At 58.9% G+C, this 20,058-nt stretch overlaps 7 protein-coding genes across 7 annotated transcripts; 2 read left to right on the top strand and 5 right to left on the bottom strand.

The window, feature by feature from the left end:
- Nucleotides 1-189: 189 nt before the first annotated feature.
- GGTG_00841 (phosphoribosylformylglycinamidine synthase) lies at nt 190-4,894 on the top strand. Its single transcript, XM_009218593.1, has 4 exons — nt 190-384; nt 558-3,982; nt 4,050-4,144; nt 4,217-4,894. The coding sequence occupies exons 1-4, from the start codon at nt 316-318 to the stop codon at nt 4,747-4,749; spliced, it is 4,122 nt and encodes a 1,373-aa protein (XP_009216857.1). The 5' UTR covers nt 190-315; the 3' UTR covers nt 4,750-4,894.
- A 198-nt stretch (nt 4,895-5,092) lies between these two features.
- Nucleotides 5,093-5,793, bottom strand: GGTG_00840 (hypothetical protein; the record flags this gene model as incomplete). The annotated part of the gene is made up of 2 exons (XM_009218592.1): nt 5,093-5,425; nt 5,716-5,793. 2 exons carry the CDS (start codon nt 5,791-5,793, stop codon nt 5,093-5,095), a joined length of 411 nt encoding a protein of 136 aa, XP_009216856.1.
- A 405-nt stretch (nt 5,794-6,198) lies between these two features.
- GGTG_00839 (hypothetical protein) lies at nt 6,199-7,401 on the top strand (the record flags this gene model as incomplete). The annotated part of the gene is made up of 1 exon (XM_009218591.1): nt 6,199-7,401. The coding sequence occupies one exon, from the start codon at nt 6,199-6,201 to the stop codon at nt 7,399-7,401; it is 1,203 nt and encodes a 400-aa protein (XP_009216855.1).
- A 357-nt stretch (nt 7,402-7,758) lies between these two features.
- Nucleotides 7,759-9,169, bottom strand: GGTG_00838 (hypothetical protein; the record flags this gene model as incomplete). Its single annotated transcript, XM_009218590.1, has 3 exons — nt 7,759-8,599; nt 8,692-8,793; nt 8,868-9,169. The coding sequence occupies 3 exons, from the start codon at nt 9,167-9,169 to the stop codon at nt 7,759-7,761; spliced, it is 1,245 nt and encodes a 414-aa protein (XP_009216854.1).
- A 1,510-nt stretch (nt 9,170-10,679) lies between these two features.
- GGTG_00837 (phenylalanine and histidine ammonia-lyase) lies at nt 10,680-13,140 on the bottom strand (the record flags this gene model as incomplete). Its single annotated transcript, XM_009218589.1, has 3 exons — nt 12,909-13,140; nt 12,199-12,848; nt 10,680-12,118 (listed from the first exon to the last, which is right to left on the bottom strand). The coding sequence occupies exons 1-3, from the start codon at nt 13,046-13,048 to the stop codon at nt 10,680-10,682; spliced, it is 2,229 nt and encodes a 742-aa protein (XP_009216853.1). The 5' UTR covers nt 13,049-13,140.
- Nucleotides 13,141-14,064: 924 nt separating this feature from the next.
- Nucleotides 14,065-14,778, bottom strand: GGTG_00836 (hypothetical protein; the record flags this gene model as incomplete). Its single annotated transcript, XM_009218588.1, has 1 exon — nt 14,065-14,778. Exon 1 carries the CDS (start codon nt 14,743-14,745, stop codon nt 14,065-14,067), a length of 681 nt encoding a protein of 226 aa, XP_009216852.1. The 5' UTR covers nt 14,746-14,778.
- GGTG_00835 (cft-1) lies at nt 14,761-20,052 on the bottom strand. The gene is made up of 6 exons (XM_009218587.1): nt 17,747-20,052; nt 17,356-17,672; nt 17,105-17,278; nt 15,785-17,024; nt 14,877-15,718; nt 14,761-14,801 (listed from the first exon to the last, which is right to left on the bottom strand). The coding sequence occupies exons 1-5, from the start codon at nt 19,854-19,856 to the stop codon at nt 15,207-15,209; spliced, it is 4,353 nt and encodes a 1,450-aa protein (XP_009216851.1). The 5' UTR covers nt 19,857-20,052; the 3' UTR covers nt 14,761-14,801; nt 14,877-15,206.
- Between the last annotated feature and the right edge of the window lie 6 nt (nt 20,053-20,058).

The raw sequence follows: 20,058 nt of genomic DNA, 5'->3' as shown, positions 1-20,058 counted from the left end.
GCATGCATTATGACGCAGCCCGGGAGGGAACAGCAGCCCCACGCCTGCGCAGGGAAAACCCCGCTGCTGGTGGCTGACCGCCCGCGCGCTCGCCTTAGTTCCAGGGGCCCCCACCCCCCAAAAGCGGCAGAAAATCCTTCTACCCCACCCTGAGACGATGCCTGGAGATGACTACATCCTTCTGAGTGACGGTTTTTTTCTCACAGCCCCGCGCCACCTCCGTCTTAGACCTTTGGTAGATTTCAATAGAAAGATACGAGTTCATCCCCATGGACGCCATTGCCCATTCGCCGTGACCGCCGTATCCTCTTCGCCATGGCGCCCCAGATCCTCATCGGAGGCGAATGCTTCACCGTCGCTGAGGCCCAGAAGCTTCTTGATCGCGTACGTGACGTCTTTGCCGGCGCCCGCTGCCTTGCGCGCTGCTAGCCTGGTGCGGCCGCTATCAGGGTATATTGCTTGGAGGGCCTCTTTGAAGAATGGGATCCTATCTAAAGCCTTGGGGTTATTGTCATTCGTCGTTTACTAACTGACGTCGGCTGGCCCTTGCTCTGCAGTGCAATAGTTTAACCAGCCGCAGTATCAAGTCCATCAGCGGCCAGCGCGTCTACTATGTCGACCTCAAGTCGCCCCAGAGCGACAAGGACGTGATTGCCAAGGTCGCTCATCTCCTCGAGATCAATGACCCGAGCCTGCCGCCCTCGGCGGGCCAAGCCGGCACCAGCGTTCAGCTTTACGTTACCCCGCGCGGTATCAGTCCGTGGTCGTCGCAGGCCACAAACATCGCGCACGTCTGCAACCTCAAGGAGCAGGTCCGGCGCATAGAGAGGGGCCGCATAGTCGCCATTGAGTTTGCCGAGCCCGTCGCCGAGGTGGCGGTGCAGGACCTCGAGTTCAGCCATGTGCTCTACGACCGCATGACCGAGACCCTTGCGCTGGAGCCGCCTTCTTTAGAGGATATGTTTGGTCTGGGCGAGCGAGGCGGTCTGAAGGTGGTCGACATCTTCGCTCAGAAGGATCAGGGCCGCTCCCCAGTCGAGGCGCTTGAGGAGTATAACCGGTGCATGGGCCTCGCCCTGGACCAGTCTGAGATGGAGTATTTGGTCGAGACTTATACGGCGCTGGGCCGCCCGCCCCATGACATCGAGCTCTTCATGTTTGCGCAGGTCAACTCGGAGCACTGTCGTCACAAGGTCTTCAATGCCAGCTGGAATATTGATGGCAAGGCCGAGGATACGAGCTTGTTCCAGATGATCAAGAACACGCATCAAAAGACGCCCGAATTCACCGTCTCTGCCTACTCGGACAACGCCGCTGTTCTGAGCGGCAACACAGCCAACTACTGGGCTCCCGACTACCATACCGGTATCTGGAAGTTGACAAAGGAGGTTCAGCACACTGTCATCAAGGCCGAGACCCACAACCACCCAACCGCCATCTCGCCATTCCCTGGCGCAGCGACGGGTGCCGGAGGCGAGATAAGGGATGAGGGCGCTGTCGGCCGGGGCTCGTCGCCCAAGGTCGGCCTCTGCGGCTTCTTTGTGTCGGACCTCAACATCCCAGGAGCGGCGCGCCCGTGGGAGGTTGACATCGGCAAACCGTTCCACTATGCCAGCAGTTTGGACATCATGCTAGAGGCGCCAATCGGTAGCGCGCGCTTCTCCAACGAGTATGGCCGCGCCTCCCTCACGGGTTGCTTCCGAACGCTGCTCACCAACACCGGAGGCCAGGGCGGCGAATCAAGTGATTCGCCCGAGTGGAGGGGTTATCACAAGCCAATCATGATTGCTGGTGGACAGGGAACCTGCCGGCCGCAGCACGCCCTCAAAAACGGCGCCGACGTGCAGCCATCGGCCTACGCCATCGTCCTGGGTGGCCCGGCCATGCTGATCGGCCTTGGCGGTGGTGCGGCATCCAGCAGTGCATCGGGCGAGGCGAGCGCCGAGCTGGATTTCAACAGCGTCCAGAGAGGCAACCCCGAGGTGGAGCGCCGGGCGCAGATGGTCATCAACGCGTGCGTGTCGCTGGGCCCGGAAAACCCTCTCGCATTTATCCACGACGTCGGCGCTGGCGGTCTGTCCAACGCGCTGCCCGAGCTCGTGCGAGATGCCGGATTTGGTGGCAAGTTCGAGCTCCGCCAGGTCGACTCGGTTGACAATAAAATGTCGCCCCTGGAAATCTGGGCAAACGAGTCCCAGGAGCGCTATGTATTGCTTGTCAACAGCGAGAACCTCAACCGGTTCACCAGGATCTGTCAGAGGGAGCGTTGCCCGTTCGCTACCGTCGGAACAGTGCTACCCCAGGGCAGCAATGACGACTCGAGGCTTGTCCTGACCGACCGCGACTCCCCAGAACATCCCCTCCCGATCGACCTCCCTATGAATGCCCTCTTCCCCCCTGGTCGGAAGCAGGTTCGGACTGTTCAGACGGTTAAGCGGAACCTCAAGGCATTTGATTCAGGAGCCAGTCTCGAGGCGAAGTACGGAACTCTTACCAGGGGCGAGGCGGTTACAAAGGCGGCAGAGCTTGTCTTTACGCTCCCGTCCGTCGGGTCCAAGATGTTCCTTATCACCATTGGCGACAGGACAGTGGGCGGCCTGACGGCGCGGGACCAGCTGGTTGGGCCCTGGCAAACGCCCGTGGCTGATGTTGCCGTCACTCTGGGATCCTTTAGCACCGACGAAAAGACAAGGATGGGTGATGCCATGGCAGTCGGAGAGAAGCCAACACTGGCGCTGATCTCGCCGTCCGCTTCAGCGCGTATGGCTGTTCTGGAAAGCATCATGAACCTGAGCGCAGCGGACATCCAGGCAGAGCCCAACACGAGAGGTGATCTCAGGCGGGTAAAGCTGTCGGCCAACTGGATGGCGGCGGTCAACCACCCTGGAGAGGGCGCGGCGTTGTACGAGGCAGTCAAGGCGATCGGCCTTGACCTGTGCCCCAAGATGCGCCTGGCGATTCCCGTGGGCAAGGACTCGACCTCGATGAAGGCTTCGTGGAAGGATAAGGCCACTGGCGAGAGTAAGAGTGTGACAGCACCCGTATCGGTTGTCATCTCGGCATTCGCGCCTGTGGAAGATGTGCGCAGGACTTGGACTCCCCAGCTTCGTCGGGTCGAGGAGGTTGGCGATTCGGTGCTGCTGTTCGTGGACCTCGCCGAGGGAAAGAAGGCCATGGGAGGCTCAGCGCTGGCGCAGACGCTGGGCCAGCTGGGCAACGAGGCGCCAGACGTGCGGTCGACCAAGCTGCTTGTCGACTACTTCGACGCCGTCAACCAGCTGCACGAGGACGGCTGCGTCCTTGCGTACCACGATCGGTCCGACGGCGGCCTCCTCACGACGGTGGCGGAAATGATGTTTGCTGGCAGGTGCGGCGCCGACATCGAGATCGATGACCTGATAAAGTCGGGCTCGGTCACGGACATTCTTGACACGCTCTTCAACGAGGAGCTGGGCGCCGTTTTCCAGGTGCGCAAGGCTCATGAGCAGCGGTTCAAGGAGTGCTTCGCTACTTGTGGTCCGCCTAAAGGCCTGATCAGGAAAATCGGGTACGCGCGCTCGGCGCCCAATCAGTCGCTCACCATCAAGTGTAGCGGAGCAGCGCTCGCGGTGCTGGACCGTGCCGAGTTCCAGCAGATCTGGTCACGCACGTCGTTCGAGATGCAGAAGCTGCGGGACAACCCGGCGTGCGCCAAGGCCGAGTTCGACGCGCTTGCCGACCTGAGTGACCCCGGCATGTCGTACAAGCTCACGTTCGACCCGGCCGAAGTGACGTTGCCCGTCATGACAAACCTGAGGGGCCTCGTCAGCGCACGGCCCAAGGTTGCCGTGCTGCGCGAGCAGGGTGTCAATGGCCACGCCGAGATGGCATTTGCCTTCCGCGCGGCAGGCTTTGACGCCGTCGATGTCCACATGTCGGATATTCTCGGCGGCCACTCGCTTCAGGAATACGCGGGCCTTGCGGCCTGTGGTGGATTTAGCTAGTGTGTACCATGATCCCTGGTCAATGCGTCATTCGTGATGTTGATAATGTGGCTAACATGTTAATAGCGGCGACGTCCTCGGCGCTGGTCAGGGATGGGCTGCGTCGATTCTCCTCCACGATAATGCTCGCAAGACGTTCCAGGACTTCTTCAAGCGACCCGGTATGTTGATTTTTCTCAGCCTTGCATAGTCGCGAATGTCTCGACGCTAACCTGCTGTGATGCAACAACAAGACACATTCGCTCTCGGCGTCTGCAACGGCTGCCAGCTGCTCACTAGGATCAAAGAACTCATTCCAGGGGTCCAGAATATCTGGCCCACCTTTGTCGAGAACGCGTCGCAGCAATTCGAGGGGCGTGTCTCGATGGTCAAGATTGAGCTTCCCAAGACCTCCTCGTCGTCTGTGTTCTTTGACGGCATGTCGGGCTCACAGCTCCCCGTGGTCGTGTCGCACGGCGAGGGCAGGGCGTCATTCGATTCGTCATTGGCGATTCGGGCCCTCAGCGAGCAGGGACTGATCTCGATGAAGTACACTGACAACTACGGCAAAGTCACCGAACAGTACCCCTTCTCGCCGAACGGCAGCCCGATGGGTATTGCTGGCGTCAGCAGCCCCGACGGGCGTGTGGTGGCCATGATGCCACACCCTGAGAGGACCGTCATGGCGGACGTGTGTAGCTGGGCGCCCGAGGGCCAGCTCGAGAAGTGGGGCCAGTACGGGCCGTGGTTCAAGATGTTCCTGAATGCCCGCAGATGGGTTGGCTAGGTGAGGGGCTATGTGACGTTGGGATGGATTGCTGGCGTAGGGAAGGGGAATCTTGGGCTGAGGTTTGTGGATTTCGGGCATATCGCGATGGCTTTCTCGGCATGAGGCAATGGTTCTTGCCTGCTTGCGCTGATCTTAGGATAGAAAAAGACGTTTGTTCAATCTCTAGTTGTGTGGCATGCCCAATAAGTCCGTGAGGGAAAGCAAACTGTTTTTTATGTAGGTACTATCCTATCCAGCCCCAGCCTGGCCGGCAGGTATCGGCTACTGGGATTACAGACAGCACTCAGGAGCAATAATTAGACGGCAAGATGAACAAAAGAACACAGCCCGCTGCGCAGTGTCAAGCTGACTCAGAGGTATCCCGCTTATACTGGCCATTCTCGCTCCACGTGCCGCACGGGGGCTTGTAGTCTTTGGGCGACACCATGCCGAACCGTCGCGTGTCTATCCGCAGCGAGGGCGTCGAGGGAGCGACGGTGCTCTGGGGCGTCGTCAGGCCTCTCGGCCCGGCGCCGGCGTCGGGGGTGAGGTTGAGGTTGAGGGAGGCGCTGGGGAACGGCACGAGCTCGTCTTCGTGATCGTGCTCCGCCCCGGCCTTTGTCGAGTTCTCGGAGATGCGGTCGATCCACTCGAGGATCTCTTCGACTCCTGCAGGGTGGGTGATGTTGTTTTGCTCAGTATTTCAGTTCGCCAACACGACTTTCGCTCGGTATGATGCCCGGCGGCGCTCTTGGGCCAGGAGGTCTCAGGACTTACGCTTGTTGGAAATACAGCCGTGGTTTCTCATGTCAAGAGAGATACCCGACATTGCGCTTCAGTTGGATATGGCGAATCAGGTTTTTGCTCCTTCTCCTTTTGCTCTGGGAGCTGGGTCGTTCATTGGCAGCGGAGTGAAGCTCGTGCATCCCAAGTCGGGCTAGCAGAAGGAGGGAGAGATCATGGCGCTCTAGAACCCCAAGAAACCTTCTCGACGCCGCCGTGTGGCGATCTTCCTTTGTTTCCAAGGATGTCCTCGTGCTGATGACCCCTTTTGTCCGCCATGCCGAACCCGGAGGTCGGGGAGGAATGAATATGAACCACCAGAACTACACGCCAGCTTCTTTGCCACAAGACGGCGTCATCATCCTGATTCCATCCTGTCGTTGATTTGACATGGTTGCATTGCGTCTTCGGGATCTGGCAGTCTTTGTCTCTAAGATCTCAAAGGAGAGGGACACAATGATTATTGTACGCGTTCAAGGTGCCTCCCTTTGTGATGTCGGATGCGTGATCTGTATTTCATCTTCGTTTCCGTCGTCGGGAACTTCCCCGAACAGTTAGGACAGAGGAAGCCAAACATCTGTCTCGGCTCCATCACTGCAAGAAGACCCTTCCAGCCCTACTAACCACCCTACGGCTTGAAGCCTACCACTCCAACTTTGTTCAAGGGTCTTCTTCTTATTAACCATGATTTCCAAGCTCCGCAATGCATCTTGCGGGTTGCAGTCTGCCCGCCCGTTGATGGGCAATTCTTACCGGGTCAGCAAGCCCCGGAGCAGCTCTCTGTTCCTCAGGCGAGCCAGCAGCAAAGGGCAGCAAGATGATAGCGGTCTTGCCCAGTACAGCGGCGCCAAGCGCACTGTTGATAACAGGGCCGGATCGGAGGTAAGCACCCTGCAGTACGACGACCTCGAGGAGGGCAAAATTAGAGAGGGATGTGAGCCGACCGAGACCCCGAGCTCCTCAATCCCGAGCTCCTCAACCGCGAGCTCCTCAGTCTTTCCGGCATTTCGTCCACGGGCCGGGTTCGAGATTCACGATCGGACAGAGTACCACCCCGGCATGATAATTCAGACCGTATGTCACACGCCGGCAGGTCCCGGCTCTACGCACCGCGACGACGTCGTCGCGGTGACCTCCCGAGGACCCGTTTATTCCAAGTTCCGTCGTTTCGTGGTGCTCGAGATGCACTGGTCGCATTTCCAAGCGCTGCCGTTGTATACACACAACGGAACGGGCTTGAATAACAAGCGGCAACAGCAGCACGAGTTTGTCTGTATCCGCGACCGCGACGTGCCCAAGTCGGAGAGGGAGCCCGAGGAGGGCGTCAACGGGACCGTGTTTGGCGTCCGTCACGGCCGGGAGCCCTGCGTCGACGGGAGGACGGCTGTGAAGCTCACCGAGTCGGTGAGCTTCGTCCCCCGCTCGACGCTGGCACGCGTCGAGGGCCGGCTGGAGCACGAGTCGCTGCGGGCGCTGGCGCGCCTGGTGAGCGACTCCCGCCGCGTGTGCCTCGAGCACATGCTACAGCAGCCGCCGGCCAAGGTTGCGGCGGAGCCCGAGGCCGAGACGGAGACGGCCAGGCTACAGCGCGAAAACGACAAGCTACGCATGGACGCGCTCGCGAGGGGCGCGGAGGAGATCGAGTCCCGGATGGCCGGGTTGAGGAGCGAAAGCCACCGGCTGCGGATGGAGGCGCTCGCGCTCCAAGCCAGGGAGCGCTCCGTCTCGACCAGCGGTGGCCGGAAGAGGGCGGACCAGCGGCGGCGGCTGAACAGGCGGTTGGGGCTGCTCGAGGCCGAGTTCACGTGGTCTCGCGCGCGGGCGTCGCCCAGAACGGTCCGAGAAGATCAAAGTCTGAGGCTCGAAAATTTCACTTATAGGTCATAGATAAGTGAGGTCTTTTTTTCTCTCCTTCCTAGGACATCTTTCGGTAACGAAAGGGATTAGGGGTTAGAGCCATTCATTGTCTGCCCTGACTGGACTCAGTGGCCGTGATAATTAAATCAAGCATTTCAACTGGCCAAGGCACCAGGCGCCTTTTCTTTGTCCCTTGTTCAAATCATCCGCAACCAGTATCCAAATAGTGTCACGATTCATTCATCGATATGATCGATATGTACCATACATCTCCCGTGCGCAACAGAACAATAAAGTCCGTAATATGAATGAACAAATTCCGGCAACAATGTAGGCAAGGAATTCAAAAGATTATCAAACCCCCGTCCGTGCCTGTAGCGCCACCAACTAGAAAAGCATAGCAGCAACCCCCAGCGCCAAAGCCGGGAAGCTCAGCCTGGCGGCGGCGGCCGTGACCACGGGCGGCAGGGAGCCGGTCGGAGTCGACGGGTTGGTCGGCGAGTACGTGGGCAGGAGCGTCGTGGTGTTCCCGCCGCTGCTGCCGCCCGGGTTCTGCGTCGTGAGGTTGCAGCCCGAGATGCCGAGTGAGCTGTTGAGCGAGACCTGGAACACGCCCTCGGCGGTCGAGTTGGTGGCGGCGACGACCAGCTTCAGGTCGCCCGCGGCCGAGGGCGAGAAGGCGACGGTCGCGGTCTTGGAGCGCGCCGTCGTCGAGTTCTTGCCGACGACACTACCGCTGCCGCCCTCGGCGGCGGACAGCTCGGCAGACAGCTCCTGCGCCGACAGAGACGAGACGCTGAAGACGAGCTGCTCGCCCGCCTGGGCGGCGTAGCTGAAGGCCACAGACTGGCCGCCGCCCGAAAGCTTGGCGACGGTGATGCCGGGCAGGAGCGGCTGAGACGACGCGGAGCCGGGGCGGTCCGAGGCCGTGATGCCGTTGGACAGGATCAGGAACAGCCAGCTCTGGATGGCGTCGGCGGTGGCGAAGGACGCGTACGACCCGCCCGTCTTGAGGATGGTCGACAGCAGGTCCGGCTTGAAGGCGCCCGCCGTCGGGGCCAGGAACCCGAACGACACGCGGATGCCGGCCGCGCGCGCCGCCTCGATGGCCGCGATCAGCCCCTTTGTGTCCGAGTCCTCGCCGTCGGTGAGCACGACGATGCCGGAGCGGTCGGCGGTCGGGTCGTTCCCGGGCTTGGTGAGCTCGGCCGTGGCTTTTTTGACGCCGCTAGGAGGGGGGGAGGGAGAGTTGGAGTTGTTAGTGACTGGCGTATGTATCCCGGCGAAGTTGATCGGTTGAGCAAAATGATGTATACTCACTCGGCAATGAATGTGCCTCCGCTGCTGTCGATCTTGTCAAAGGAGCTGCCGGCCTGAGCAGGGTCTCCAAGAGGGTAGATGACCCTGGCAGAACCGTCGAAGCTGTTGGCAATTTCTAAAAGTCAGCCTCTTCCGCACCTCGTACTGCAGGATATACATGACAAGATGGATCTTACTCGACAACAGTGACAACATCAGCCTGCTTCCCACCCGTGGCCGCCGACGACGGGACGAGCTGGTTGTTCAGGGCCTTGCCGGCGACGACCCGGAGGCGCGAGGGGTCGGTGGTGGACATGGAGCCGGATGAGTCCAGCACGATGGCGACCTTGCGCCCGCCGTTGCTGGCGGCCAGCTGGATGTTGCACTTGCCCGTGTCGCGCCGGACGACGTCGTGCCCGCCGTGCCAGGAAGCCGGCGACGACGCCAGAATGGGGGAGGCGGCCAGGGCCATGGCGCTGATGAGACTAGCGACCTTCATCTTGAAGAGTCTGGGGCGGGGGAGGGGGGAATTAGAAAGACAAGTGATGGGGGGTACGGGATTTCCCGACTATTGAGCGAAAGTAACAGAGCGACCGACTTCTAGCACTATAATTTCCCAGAGAAAACGAGTGTGGGATGCTGCCGATGTGAGAGGGGCAGGACGAAACCTCTGCCTCGGAGGGACGGTAGACGGTGTTTATATATCAACTGAGGGATGTGTGAGTACCACACGGGCATCAATAGCCGCTAGTAGGATGCGATATCAGCCTCTCAAAGGGTTCGAACGAGTCACTCTGAGGGCGCTTTTGCACACAGTCCACGCAAAAGCGACATGTCTTTTTGCAGCTGCAGGTCCCTACAAATCATGATGCGCATGGGCGGCAGCAAGAGCGCCTCGCCTGGGCACCCCCATCCTGCCCAAGGCTGCCTTGCCTCCCGAGATGGTGGTGTGGTGATGCCGAAGACAAAACGTCACTGCCTCAGCCATGTGCCAAGGCGGAGATTGGTTAGGGCTGGCCAGGCCATGCGGAGGAATGCCTCCCACAGTTACACGGCGGCTGCGAACCCCCTGAGATTGCGGGAGGGAGGGCACATCGCCTCCTCGCCAGTCGCGTCTCGTCGCACGCCTGTTGGAAGCCTTTGGGAAGGAAGAGAGGGCTGAAAGCCCGAACGGCAGCAGCTAACAGCAGACACACACATATCGACCGGGATAATGGGGACACAGCCCTCCAGTCACCCAACTCCTCCTCGCGCCCAAGATCCAACGGCGCCACGTTTCACGGTAACGACCTCCACTGCGCGCCCTTATTGCACGAGCCTTTTGGCTTCCCTTCTGGACGTGACTTCACTAGACGTTTTGCAGCCGCTAGCAGCCCTGGATCAAGGCGGACAAAACTTTGGCTATCACGCGAGGCGTCTGCCTGGAAAACAGTCAGGCAATCCGACGCAGGTGCAGACGTGCCATGCGTGAGGTGATGGCTGATGGCCGTCGTCTCAAGAACCGGTGCGGCGGTACAGAGCGAAACAAGGCGGCGCCACGACAGAAAAGAATGACGGCAAGATGAGACGCTCGAGGCGAATCATGTAGCCAAGCCCACTGAGCTGGACCTCAGCCACCGAGCTAATCTGCTGTTGAGTCCTGGTGTTTGCTCCGAAAGCAGTACGGCTGAACTTTGGAAGGGAGGGGAAAGCATAAGGGCGACTATAATTGGCTACAGCGCGCGCATCACCGAGGCAAAACTGAGCGTCGCACAGCGAGACCAGGAACAAGGGAGAACTTCAAAAGTGCCCCGAGATTTCTGGCATCCATGGTAGCTGACGTTGGTTGGGCTTTCAACGGGGTTTTCCCGGATAAGTCGATTAGAGGGTCTATGATCGTTGGGAGCGTGGTAGAAAAGTATGAGAAGAGTTGGGCCAGAGGTCGATTCCTTGAAGAATCGCCTGAATCTAGTCACTCCAGTCTGCTAGCGCACCGGCTGTGACCTGTCACGCTGCGCTAGTCCGAAGTATCACTCCAGCTTTACCTCCTCGAAGCAGCCCACCACCTCGCCGTAGAGCTCGCCGTTCCGGATCGCCTCATAGATTGTGGTAAGGTATGATCCGACCGTTGGGGTCGCGTCGGGGAGGAAGGTCCCTGGGTAGTGTTTGGTCGCCCCGTTGGTTTCGACGCCGTCGCCGCACCCGTTGATTGTGGTCGGTGTCGCCGACTCCAGCTCCTCCTCACCCAGAAACGGCACGCCAAGATCCCTGCGAACATACAGATACATTCGCTGTGTCGCGCCGCCCAGATATAGCGCCGCCCGTGCTGCGGCCCGTCTATACTTGGTACGCGTTTCCAGAAATTGAGTAGACGCGCTCGCGCTGCAGTCGCGGACAAACTTCTGTAGCTCCAGCACCGGAAACGATTTCGTGTCTTCTGCTGAGAACTTGCCAAGCATCTCCATGATAGGTGCTAGCATGGCCCGTGAGGCTTGGTTGAACATGTCTCGCAAGTCCTTTCGCCGGTTGAAGCTCTCAGGGTTGAAGAAGACGGCCCAGAGGAGTGCTGCCAGATCGGCCATGGCCCCATCTGGGAACATGCCGCCGAAGGACTCCCTAAAGAGCCGGTCGAACGAAGGCCGCCAGTCGCAACGAAACTCCTCCCACATGACACGAAGGTCCAGGGCTTGACAAAGAGCTAGAAGATGCGCCGCCATCAGCTGGGAGAGGCACTCAACTGCCATCAGGGTGTAGCGTGCCGAGATCAGAGCAATAGAGTTGATACCCTGGTTCCCGAGCTCGGCCGTCATGACGTGGGCGCCAACGTTGCCAGCGAGGAAGCCTAGCTCCGAGGTTGCGGCTGCCGTCATGATGTCGACCCCCTTCCACAGATACGAACCGGATGGCTCGTCGACCACCAAGTTCGGAGGCAGGCCCCTGTTAGTGTCCGGGTTGAATAGATCCTTGCACTGCTCGAAATGCAAGCGGCCCAGCGATTGTAGGCCCTGGCGCAGCTTTTCGACAGCCGAGGTGACTGCCTTGGCCTGGAAGTTGCCGCCATGCAGAATCCTTCCCCGGGCCGTGTCCACCAGCGGGTTGTCGGTGACCGAGTTGACTTCGGTTGTCAGTTGGTCGTATGACAGCGAGAAGTCCTCCAGCACAGGCCCAATCCACTGCGATGCTGTCCTGAGCGAATACCGATCCTGCCTGAGCACACTGTCCTTGCCATCGTTGTGACGGGCCAGCTTAGAGCCTCGCAAAAAGGCGTGTATGGTCCTCGCCGAGTCGACCTGGCCGGGGTGTGGCCGCATCTCGGCGATGAAGGGGTCAAAACTCTCATCCGTGCCCAAAAAGGCCTCGACTGACATGGCCGTCAGCACCTGCGAGAGGCCGGCTAGGCAGAGAGACTCGTGAAGCGCCAGCGAAGCCACGCCTGCGGACACGGCTGTCCCGTTGACTATGGCCAGACCTGTCAGGGGAGCAGCCGTCAATATCGCTCCAATCCAACAAAACAGACTGCTTGGCTGGCTACAGCTTGGGTAGACTCACCCTCTTTCGGACCGAGGTGGATAGGCTTAATGTCAGCCTCACCAAGGGCCTTGTCCGCCCGGACGCACCTCCGCCCGTCACTGCTGCGACTTCCAGTATATACACTCAGTCCTGGGGCGCCCTGCATCGCGCCGGCGATGTAGGACAGGGGGCTGAGATCACCCGAGGCTGAGATGGATCCCCGCAGCGGCATCAGGGGGACGATGTCGTTGTTCAGGAGGCTTACCAGGGTCTCGACGGTGACAGGCTGTACACCCGAGGCACCACCCAGAAGCGAGTTGAGCCGGATTAGCATTGTTGCCCGTACCCACGACTCGGGCATACAGGTCGTTGCCTCGGGGTGGTCAAGCGGGATGGACAACTGGAGCGAGTGCGCCTTGACATGGCCATTGCGAGTCCCGTTGGAAGTAGCGTGCTGGTCCTGAGAGCGCAGGGCCGGCTGCAAGATGCCGCAGTGCTTGCTGCGGATCAGAGCCCGCTGCAGGGCCTCGACGACGGCAAGGACAACACGGGTGTCGGCGTTACCGCCGAAGCCAGTGTTCACGCCATATATGACTTGGCCCCGCGAGATGCTGTTGATGATCAAGTCCGCCGATACCGGGATCCCTGCCAGGGCAGTGGCATCGATGTTGAGCTTGGGGTCAGTGGATCTACGGTTAGGTAGGTTAGCTGGGGACGGTAATATGCAATCATGATCATCAAAGTCTGACCTTGCCACAGCCACCACGGCGCCCAAAGTCAGAGTCCGACCGTTGACGATGATGGAATCCTCCGCAAGCTTCGCCTTCCTCAGCTCCTGCCAGTGCGATGTGAGAAGAGCTGAGAAGGACATTGTGTTACCGAAAGGCATGGTAGATCACGAGAAGTGGGATGTTCCCATCATGGCAGGGCGAGAGAGAGAGGTTTGCGTTTTTTTTTTGTCGACGGCCAGGAGCGAGCGAGGTAGGTAGTGGTAAGGTGCAGGTGAGGTAAAAAATCCAGGCGCCTACCCGGCCGCGAAAACTCGGGTAGCTGTGGCTTGCACTAGCTTTGTGCAACATCGGCGCCTGCACTTTCTCGTAGCCAAACAGGAAACCAGACACAATCCTTCATTAGTACAGAATTCCATTCGTATCAAATACCTACTGTTCCATCCAGTAGATGCTAAAGGGGGTATCAAGAAACCAAGTGCTGCTGTCGCCAATACAAGAAGGTGGCGCTCTCCTTGCATTTGTCCCAAGGAAGCCTGCAATTTCCGCTCCGGATCACGACATGGTGTCGCGTCCGGCATGGAGGGCTCAAGGCAATCACTTGCCCTTATATACACCGACAGCAGACAGATTTCCAACAGCTCCCAGTAGCAGCAGACCGAGTGGTTGAGCGGGTGAAAACCGTGGCAATAAAAATTGCCACAACCGTCTTCCACGGGTGAGGGCCAGGAAACCCCAAGCTCGCTGGTTCGAATCCGTCTAGTAACGGCGATTTAGAGCGAGCAAACCCGAAAAATGGGTTTCGTAGCTCAGCTGAGAACAGCTGAGTGAGCTTTTTGCATTTTGCTTTTCGCTTTTTCCTTTCTTGTATAAAGAAAGCGACAAGCGACATACCTGGCGGGCGCGAGGATTTTATAATTTCGAAGTTTGGTTTATTTCTTTGGTTGAGGGGTGGAGGGGAGTCGATTAAAAGAGCTTTGTTGGGCACGCTTTTACGCAATAAAGTTTATGTGTTTAAGTTAATAATGCGGATTTGTTTATGCTTAAATGCTGTGGTTTTATGGTATGTTCTTATAGTATTTACTTTTGCTCCTCATTTACCTTCTCATTTACCCTCCAACCTCCCCAGGCGTGCTGAGTATTGTCGCTTAGGAGGTCGAACAAATCCCGGCACCGCTTAGGCCTGGCAAAGCTCGACCGCGACCAACTGCCGCGCCTCAAGCATGTAGTCACTGTCGTTTGTCACTAGCCAATGGCTGTGCCGTCCCCAAGCCGACGCGAGGATTATCCTAATCCGCTTCGAGCGGGCCTTCGCTGCCTCCGCCTCTTCGGTAGTACGCTCCGGGCCCGGATCGGAAACCACCTCCCAGCTCTCATCCGATGTGCCCTCGCTCGGCTCCCACCACCGGTCGTAGGCGTAGTTGAACGCCTCGTTCATCACCTTGCGGACCACGATCCCCGGGTGAAAGGAGAGCATGGACATCAGGGGCGTGGCTGAGCCCCCGCCGGGCGCGCCGGGCGCCTGGAAGCCGGCCCAGCTTTCGGTTACCAGCTGCCACCCGTCGTGGTACTCGGCAGTGCGCAGCAGCTCCCCGATCGCCGCCCGCAGCTCCTCGTCGGCCTCCCGGAGGTTCCCCCTCGCGCGCTCAAGGGCGAGACGGAGAGCGTCCCCCTGCTGAGGGGTCCGAGCCCGCCCCTCATTCAGCTGATCGCGGGCCTGAAGCCAGGGTTGGTAGGCATCCCTGTATGCCTTTGCCTTGGCGACCACTTGATCGTCAAGTCCCAAAAGTATCTGCCTGTATTGCGCCTCCTGGACAGTGGCGTAATCCTGCATATCCTGCGCCATACTGTTAGGCATAGCTGCTGATGCTGGGTTGAGCTGTGATCTGGGTTGAGCTGTGATGTTGGGTTGAGCTGTGATGTGTGGTGTTAGCAGGTGCGTGTAATTTGAAGGACCATTTCGGGTTCCCCAGAATGACGAAATGTTACTTTTATAAATACTTAAATCTAAGAGGACTGGGCCATCGTTCGACCCGAAATTACTGTCGGTTGGTACAACAATGGCATAGTCACAGTCAATATGCCTTTGTCGGCGGCCCAGCCTCTACAGGAAGTGAAGTGGCTTTGTCCCTTGATTCTACCAGTCGTCGTTAATGGCAAGCAAATGAACTCGTTCGACCTAGCTCGGACAAAGGCGAACGCGCCAGAAGCGTTTTCAGGATCAACTGTTGTCAGATATCTGGAATTCACCTTTGGACACAAACTCTATCACTGATTGGTAGCGAGCAACAAAAGCACCTGCGATTTCCCAACCCGGCATCAGAAATAAGCCATGATAGACCATCCCAACGCCGATTCAAGCTCGGCCCTGACCTCATCCGGCCCTGCAAATCCGGCACGACCCGCGACCTCTGCGCGCCTGCCGGAGCCGAGCTCGGCCCAGCGGGCGAGCAGGGCGCCGTCGACGACGGCGCGGCCGACCGAGATGTCGACGGCGGCGACCTGGTTGCGGGCCGGGGCGGGCGGCATGCGGTATGCTTTTGGGTTGAGCGCCGCGTGGTGCGGCACCGAGGCCGCTAGGTTGCTCGCCAGCGCCGAGAGCCGCGTGTAGACGCCCTGCCCGAGTGGCTGCACCGCCGCCAGCACGCCCGTGGGCGCCGCCATCAGAATGTGCTGGGGGCCCGCCGCCGCTGCCGACGCGTCGCCGTTGGTCGCCGGCTGGGACGGGTTCGACGAGGTGGTCGGCATGAGGAGCGACTTTTGGGGGTGGTGAGCACCTGTGCTAAAGGTGGTGCGGTTGAGGAGCAGGTGGCCTTGGAGAGACTTGGGGTCTATGTTTCGGGGGATCAAATCAGTCATTGTCCTAGGCTTCTACACGAGCAAATAGTGAGACTTACGCTCGGGATCGAACTGAAAGATGTGGAGGTTCCCTTCAGCGTCGGCGGCCACCAGGAGCAGGTTCCGGCCGTCAGGCAAGAAGTCGACATTGATAACCTCAAGGTTAGTGCTGCTCTTTCCAAATATCATCATCTTGTAGGGACCCTCGGTGTAGCCCGTAAACCAGACGCCTTTGAAGGCGTCGGCCATGGCGCAGAAGCCGGTCCCGGGAAGCTCCTTGGCGCAGCTGACGTAGCAGTTCATGTCCATGAAGGCAACGGGCAGCAGCCTGCCGTCCTCGCCGAGACCGCGGACCAGACACTTCTGGCCTTGGGCGACTAGCATCAGGCCCTGAGTGCCGATTTCGGACAGTGCCGTGACGGCGCCGCGGGGCACCTCGTCCTTGGCCATCAGCTTCAGCTTCTTGTCCGTCTCGGGTCGGTCCTTTTGTGGGACGACGCTGGCGAGGTCGTAGACGTAGACGCAGCCGCGCACCGGCAGGTCCTCGCCCTTGCAGATGGCAGTCCCGACCGTGATCAGATGGCGGCGCTCATTGGTCGACTGGCTGACCTCGAGGTTCAGCGACTTGATGCACATGGCCACCTCGTTTTTGTCAAACTCCTCGGTCCAGATCTCGCTCCAGTTGACCGGGTTGATGACCTTGAGCACGCTGTGCTCCGTCTGCGGCTTGAACGTGATGTTCTCCTTGGCCCACTCTCGATGGGATTCATCATCCGACGGCAGCTCAAACGGCTCCCAGAAGCTGCAAGTGACAACGTATACGCCCGAGGGCGTGTGGTACGCGATCCCGTCTGCATCCATATTCAACGGCACTTTCTTGACCGAGAGACCGAGCTCGGCGAAGCTGCAGTCGTTGGGAATCTGCGCCACACGGGCCACCCCTTCGTAGTCGGCATAGATGAACCCACGGTCGCATCCTTTGGTGTGGAACGGGCTCATAGCCCTCACACCGGGCCCTTGCAGACCGATAACTCTTGGCGTGGACTTGGACGACTTGATCAAGAAGCTAGGTGAATGTCCGGGAAGGAAGACGCAGCTGTAGCCAGCAATGTTGCCACATGCGCGAAGAGGCATGCGGCGCATTGGAGCGGGGGCGTCATCCGAGACCTTGGTGTCCTGACTCTTTGCCACCGCAGGATTCGGCAGTTTGCGGAAGCGGAGCGTGCCAGACAAACTCTGTGAGCTCTCCGCTATCTTGAACGGCTCATAGATAGTCAGATCGTCGTTAGAGTGGCGCAGCTTTGGAGAAGGGTTAGCTCTTGACAGTGTCTAGACATTTCCACGGCCACGTAGTGATCTCAGGTACCGTCGTAACATACAATGAGATGAGGAGACTTGAAAGTGCTGTCACCCAAATCCGTAACCATGAGTTCGCTCAAAGACTCCCTGGAGGTTCCTTTTCTTGCCGCGTAGTCGGCCGAGAGCAGAGGTGGGACGTAGCAGAGTCCTTCTGCCACGTAGATGGGCTTGGAAATGTCGGGAAGAGCATAAATCTGAAAGGATGTTTTAGGTTCCAGTTTAGCGCATGTCAAAGATAGCAGGAATCCATACGGGGAGCAAGGCAACACACGTAGAGGGCACCGGTGGTGCTCAGCAGAAACATCACCACGCTCTCGGTTGGTTTCGCGCTCTTGTCTGTCTGAGTGGGAGCAAAGGCCCCCCTGGTGTCCGCATAGAGACTTCCGGCGATCCATTTGGTGCTCTTAATCACCTTGTCCTCCTTCTCGATTTCCTCGATCTCGCTGTCCTCGTTCACGTGCGCGACGAAAGCACTCGAGTCGTCGCGTATGATGAGTAGGTAGGGGTCTGCTATGCTGGCGCTCGTTGCTCGCGGCTCGTGATTGGTCTCTTCGTCCAACATCGGGATGATTTGGGTGAGTCCCAGGTCTGGGGCTGGTTAGCGCACTGTTGTCGTAGTTTTTGACCGCATCCGGGGGCAACAGGGGTCCGAGTCTACCCACCTCCATCATAACACCTCACTTCCGATTTCAGGACTTGTATTATCTTGGTGTGGTTTCCCATTGTGCCTGCCTCGATCGTAAAGCCGGCCGCAGGCTCAAACTCGGTCCCTACCAACTTCTCAAATCCTGCCGCCGTAAGAACGTAGATGTTGGAAGACTCAAAGTTATCGTCATCTTCTTTGGCGACGACCATGAACTTGTCGTACTGGACCGGGACACCAAAATCGCCTCCGACGGGCTTAGTGCCCTTTTCGCCCTGTAGGACTTTGGGAAGAGGCTTCTGGCAAGCGAGTGTCCAGAGGCCCCTGGCTTCAGGGAAATCGAATCTCCCTATGCTAACTGGAGTCATTTCCCTGTTCATTATTGCGAGCGAGGAGGCTCTGTCCCTACCAACTACAGCTACAAGCTGCAGTTCGCTCTGAATGGGCGTGGAGTTTCTGCTTCCAGTCTCGCCTTCTGCAGGAGGAGGGGGTTTGCCATAGGCCATATCCCGAATCGGTGCGATGCTGATCAGCCTGTCATGACACCGGAACACTAGATCTTCTAGCTTTGCCTGGCCGGACGCGAGACCTGCCACAGTTGTCGTTTTCTCCGTGTCACCGTACAGGTCGTCATCGTCATCCTCGTCATCCTCAAGATCGTCAAAGTCGATGTCGAGGTCGAGGTCGGGGTCCTGGACTCGAGACTTCTTCCTCGAAACCTGGCTGCTTTTCCTATTCCAGCCGATGACGATGGAGTCACCGCGCTCGCTTCCGGCAAACATGGCGTTCCTTCCAATCCTGCTCAAACAGGACACGGAGGTCGGCAGTATATTTCCACCGGCCTCTGGGGGGATGATCCTGACCTTGAGGCCAGAGACGGTGCGTCCGTCAATGTGGAAGGTGATGGTAGCAAGCCTTCCGTCGTCCAGAACAACCAGGAGTTCCCCATGCTCGGCCGACAGTACCTCGATGGTGCAGCCTTCCAGACGCAAATTCAGGTCGGAGTGGTCTGCCAAGCCAAACGAGGTGCACTGCTTGGTGAAGGGATTGACAGCAACGCCGTTGGCCTTGCCCGACTGGTCGATATGGATCAACTCATTGGCGCCGACTAGAAGCGCACCGCCAACCGGGGCCGGGAGGGCAATGACACGCGTCAGGTCCTTGGGCAGGCCGCCGACAGAAAGAATGGTGGTGGATGCCTTCTGCTGGAGGTCTAGGGTGAAGACAGTGTATGTCAGGTGGTCTTTGCGGTCCAGGCAGTTGGACGGCGTGATGCTGGAGGACAGTATGCCGAAAGTGGGCTCGCGATACTCGTACAGGAACGCGAGATGGACGGGGTGAAGGAGAGCAGGATCAAGATTGGGCAGTCGGAGCACAAAAGATGGTGAATAAGGTGTATCTTCTATAGTGCTAGTTCCATTGATGGCCACAGCGGCCGACTGAGACTGTGCAGGGCGTGGGCCGTCCAGCGCTTCGTCCCAGTCACCCATACCAATATCTTCATCGGCTTGTTTGAAGGGCAGGATGGCCAGGCTCCTCGGGCCGAACTTGAGGGCTGCGCATCGGCTGCCCGGGTCGGCCACCAGGAAGTTGGCGTAGTCGCTCAGCGGGCATTCCCAGGGGTTGCCCTGAAGCTCGTCTTGTTCGTAGTAGTGGATGGAGAACGTCTCGAGCGAGCGCCGCTCTGAATCCCACGCGACAAGACTAAGCTTTGCGTCCTTGAAGGCGATCAGGAGGAGATCGCCAACACCACTGCCGCCGCCCGTCTTGGAGACATTTGGTGGCTTCACCCTCGCCAGACCCGTGACGGTTCCAGAAAGCGGGAACTCGGCAATAAGCACAATCTTGGTATGGCTCGCGCGGTCCGACCTGACTATTGCGGCGTCTCCGCCCAGGACTTCGAGCCCCTCATCGTCGTTCAGCCTCGTGTCGTAGGCATGGCTCGTCTTGACCGAGTACGAGGCGGGGTTCTGGGAAGCACCGAGGTCGACGGGGACGGTCTTGGTCGAGAAGATCTGGAGGAGGGAGGATTTGGCGACAACGAGGTTGTTTGCCTTTGCAGCAACGAAGGGCAACGACAAAGAATGCGACACAGCTGACGGCGGCGTCAGCTCCGTATAGCACTGCATCACTGGAATAACCCTCGCATCGGCCTGCCTGTCGGCGAGACGGGCGACCTCGGCGAACTGGGCTTACGGAGGTGCAGCAGGATCTGGCGTCGGGCCAGCAGGTTGAGCTCTAGACGGCGCGGTTGAAACTATACCACAGGCGGGCTGCTCTTTACCGCGTTTTTGAAGTGGTGTCGCGATGCGATGCGACGTGCAGAGCTCC

The sequence above is a fragment of the Gaeumannomyces tritici genome (assembly GCF_000145635.1).
Source record: "Gaeumannomyces tritici R3-111a-1 unplaced genomic scaffold supercont2.1, whole genome shotgun sequence".
In the NCBI taxonomy this organism is placed as follows: Eukaryota; Fungi; Ascomycota; class Sordariomycetes; order Magnaporthales; family Magnaporthaceae; genus Gaeumannomyces; species Gaeumannomyces tritici.
Note: the sequence above shows the minus strand (reverse complement) of the source record. Positions and strands in the feature narration are given on the sequence as shown.